The following is a 3505-nucleotide window of genomic DNA, read 5'->3' as shown; positions in this document are numbered from 1 at the left end:
AAGAGAGTCCTGTGTTTGAGGATTGCAGCAATGGTCTTGGCCAACAATAATGCCTTCTAATAATAGCAACACTCACTCATACTTATAATTTGCATTTGCAAAAGTTATTTCATGGGGTTTTGAGTGATGCTCGCAATTTGAGAAATTGTGTTACTGATACACTGCCAAATTGAGAGGCTACATTTTCATGTTTCAAGTGCATTACAGAGATTGTTCACGCAAAAATAAATAAAAATGGCATCGGTTAATCACCCTCAAGACGTCCCAAACTTTATTTCTTCTGCTGAGCAAAAAGATATTTTGAAAAAGTGTTTTTGCCTATAGAATTAAAATGAATGTAGTTTTGCACCCCATTGACTTTCATTGTATGGACAAAAACAGTTCCTTCACTGCAAAAAATGCTTTTCTTACTTAGTATTTTTGTCTTGTTTTCAGTCCAAATATCTAAAAAAATCTTACATTAAGAAGCATTTACTAGACAAGCAAGAGTTTTTGTCTTATTTTGGGGGAAAATAACTCAAAAAATTTTTTTTTTGCTATATAAGCTATATAATCTGCCAATGGGGTAAGCAAAATAATCTTAATTCACACAGAAAACAAGATTATTTTGCTTACCCCATTGGCAGATTATTTTGCTTATTTTAAGCAAAAGCTTCCTTAATTTTGAGTAATTTTCCCCCAAAACAAGACAAAACTTTTGCTTGTCTAGTAAATGCTTCTTAATGTAAGATTTTTTAGATATTTGGACCATATATAGTCATATAGTCATACGGGTTTTGAATAACACAAGGATAAAAGATGGCAGAATTTTCATTTTTGGGTGAACTATTCCTTCAAAACTCCTACTTTCCAATCAATTCCATACATTTTTATTAAAGCGACTTGCAGTCGCTTTCTTTACCCCATGAAGCATTCGGGGGTTACTTAAGTGCCATTCTCAGGGTCCCAATAACTCTTAGTTTCTCTCCAGTTCATTCTTGGGATTGAACCTGCAACCCTTGCAGTAATACTTCAGATGAGCAAGTGTAGCATCTGCACCACAGAATTGCAAAAAACAAACATGCATTTCTGTTTGTAGAAAGTACACACTTCATCTTTAATAAGTAGACTACCATGAAGAGGTGAAAGCGTCAAGGTTGTTCTTGCTCCTCCCCTTCATATTCATAATCCATTTCGGCTCCCTCGTACTCTAACTCCGCCCCCTCGTAGTCTTCATACCCCTCCCCCTCGCAGATTAGCTCCTCCCTTTCATACTCCAAACCGTCATCGTCATACCCAAGCTCAAACGCCACACTTTGTCTCTCAGGCTCCGCCCCATTGTCATTACTCTGCGGTGCATCCTCATCCCCTGTTGGGTCCGTCGATGGAACCGACCCATTTGTTTCTTTCCCCTTAGCCCCTGCCAAGTTTAGGGCGGAGCTCATTCGGAGTTTCTTGAGTATCCCGTGAATGACTGGATTCGCCGCCGCCGCCGCAGCCGCCGCCGCTTCCTCCGCCTCCTTCTCCGCGCGCTCTTTCGCCTCTTTCCTTCTCTCTCTAACCTGCAAGACCTCCTCAGCCCCCTCCCCGACGATGAGCACCTCCAGCCCGACGCGCGGGGGCTCCTTCACAGGGTTGTGGTCGTAGGAGAAGAGTCGCAGCGCAGGAAGATGATGCAAGTTGGGGAACTCTGATATCTTATTGCGGTCCATGTCCAGAATCTCCAGCTGCTCCATCTTGAGGAGCACTCGCGGAAACTCCTGGAAGCGGTTCCCGTACAGCCAGAGTCCCCTCAGGGCCTCCATACGACATAAGTCCGAGGGAAGGGATCGCAGGCGGTTGTCGCCGATCTGCAGGGAGCGTAGATTGGGAAGGTCGTACAACTGCTTGGGGAATCGCTGGAAGTAGTTGCTCTCCATCCAGAGGCAACGCAAGCTCTGCAAGTTCCTCACTTCCGGTGGGAGGCTCATCAGCCGGTTGCTTCCCAGGTAAAGACAGGTGAGGTTGGTCAGCTTGCACACCGAGAGGGGAACATCTTCAAGCTTATTGAAGTCAAGCGCCAGGGTGCGCAAACCCCGCAACCGCGTGATGCCCTTGGGGATGTCGCGGAGACGGTTTCCGCAGATGTAGAGCTTCTCCAGGTACTCCAGATCCAGGACTTGGCGAGGAAGCCGGCGGAACTTGTAGTAGCTCAGGTCCAACACGGGATCCCCGCTTGCTAAGAGCTCGTCGACTCCAAGAGGCAGCTCCTCGTCCTCCACGACCTCCTCTTCTTCTTCCTCCTCCTCCTCCTCCTCTTTAACCGTCTCCTTTTCCTCTCCCCCTTCGTCCTCGGCCTCTTTTCGGGACGAGTTGCCCATACCCTCAGCCGGCTAGCCCGGCGTTTGTCCGTGTGTGTGTGTCGTGAGAGTGTGTTTCAGGACGGGGTAAGAGGGTGAGGCGGTCTGTGGGGCTGGCCCCCCCTCCCCGTGTCAGTTTCACTCAGTAGGATTGACCCAGCAGTGACAGAGCCAGCACAGCGACACATGGTGCTCTGACTACAGGCGGCTTCCCCTCAGTCCCAGTACAACGAGGTCCAATGTCAGCAAAGACGGCCGTGATACCGGCAAAGAGCCATTCCGAGAGTCTGTGTGGATTGCTTCAAATGCAATGTCTTTACATGCTACTGAACAGATTATGATAATAATAGTAATAGTAATAATAGTAATAGTAGTAGTAGTAATAATAGTAGTAGTAGTAGTTGTACAAATACGCACTGTAACAGGGATAATGCTTAATTTTGTCTCTGTAATGTGAACTCAAAGTTTACTGATGAGTGTCAACATTTGCATACTGGCTATTATTTATTTATTTATTTTAAAATATATCGTTTGCTAAAACTTAAAATCATTAAATGACTCACATTACAGTCACAAACTTTCAGTTTCAGTCTGTCAGTTTTGATTGTGTGAAGGCTGGTGCTGAGCGCTTCTCTGCCGACACACGCAGCTCTTGTGCCGGCCGCCCGGTCTGTGGATCCCGGTCTCGTACACTCGCGCTGCTGTGACCTGGCCGGCGGCAATGTGAACCGAACCGATGACGACAAACTGTAACTCCGGTGTTGCGTGGACCACAATCGGACAAAAGATCCTCTGGAGATGTCAGTTTAAAGTTTCCAGAAGGGCTCGACTCGATTTCTCTCGCCTATTTCTGTCCAACGTTGTGCGATCAAAGCCGTCTGGCGCTTCTTCCTCTCTCTCTCTCTCTGTGTGTGTGTGTGTGTGTGTGTGTGTGTGTGTGTGTGTGTGGAGTTTGCGTAAAGCGTTGCCATGAACCGTCTCTCTCTCTCTCCCCTAGCAACCAAAACAGGGACATGCGAGTTACACACGACCGTCACGTGGTCTAGGGGGACAGAGAGGCGGTCAAATTCCTCTATTCCAAGTTCAGGTTATGTAATAGACAACGTATTTTTTATTTTTGTAAATGTATGAAATATTTATTGAATATATTTATTAATATTAAACATTCGTATGTGTATTGTAAAATA

At 46.0% G+C, this 3505-nt stretch overlaps 1 protein-coding gene across 1 annotated transcript; it reads right to left on the bottom strand.

Annotated features, from left to right (window-relative positions):
* Positions 1-800: 800 nt before the first annotated feature.
* lrrc10b (leucine rich repeat containing 10B) lies at positions 801-3241 on the bottom strand. The gene has a single exon (XM_079810245.1). It carries the CDS (start codon positions 2337-2339, stop codon positions 1131-1133), a length of 1209 nt encoding a protein of 402 aa, XP_079666371.1. The 5' UTR covers positions 2340-3241; the 3' UTR covers positions 801-1130.
* Positions 3242-3505: the final 264 nt, after the last annotated feature.

This window comes from Gobio gobio, assembly GCF_949357685.1.
Source record: "Gobio gobio genome assembly, chromosome: 25".
In the NCBI taxonomy this organism is placed as follows: domain Eukaryota; kingdom Metazoa; phylum Chordata; class Actinopteri; order Cypriniformes; family Gobionidae; genus Gobio; species Gobio gobio.
Note: the sequence above shows the minus strand (reverse complement) of the source record. Positions and strands in the feature narration are given on the sequence as shown.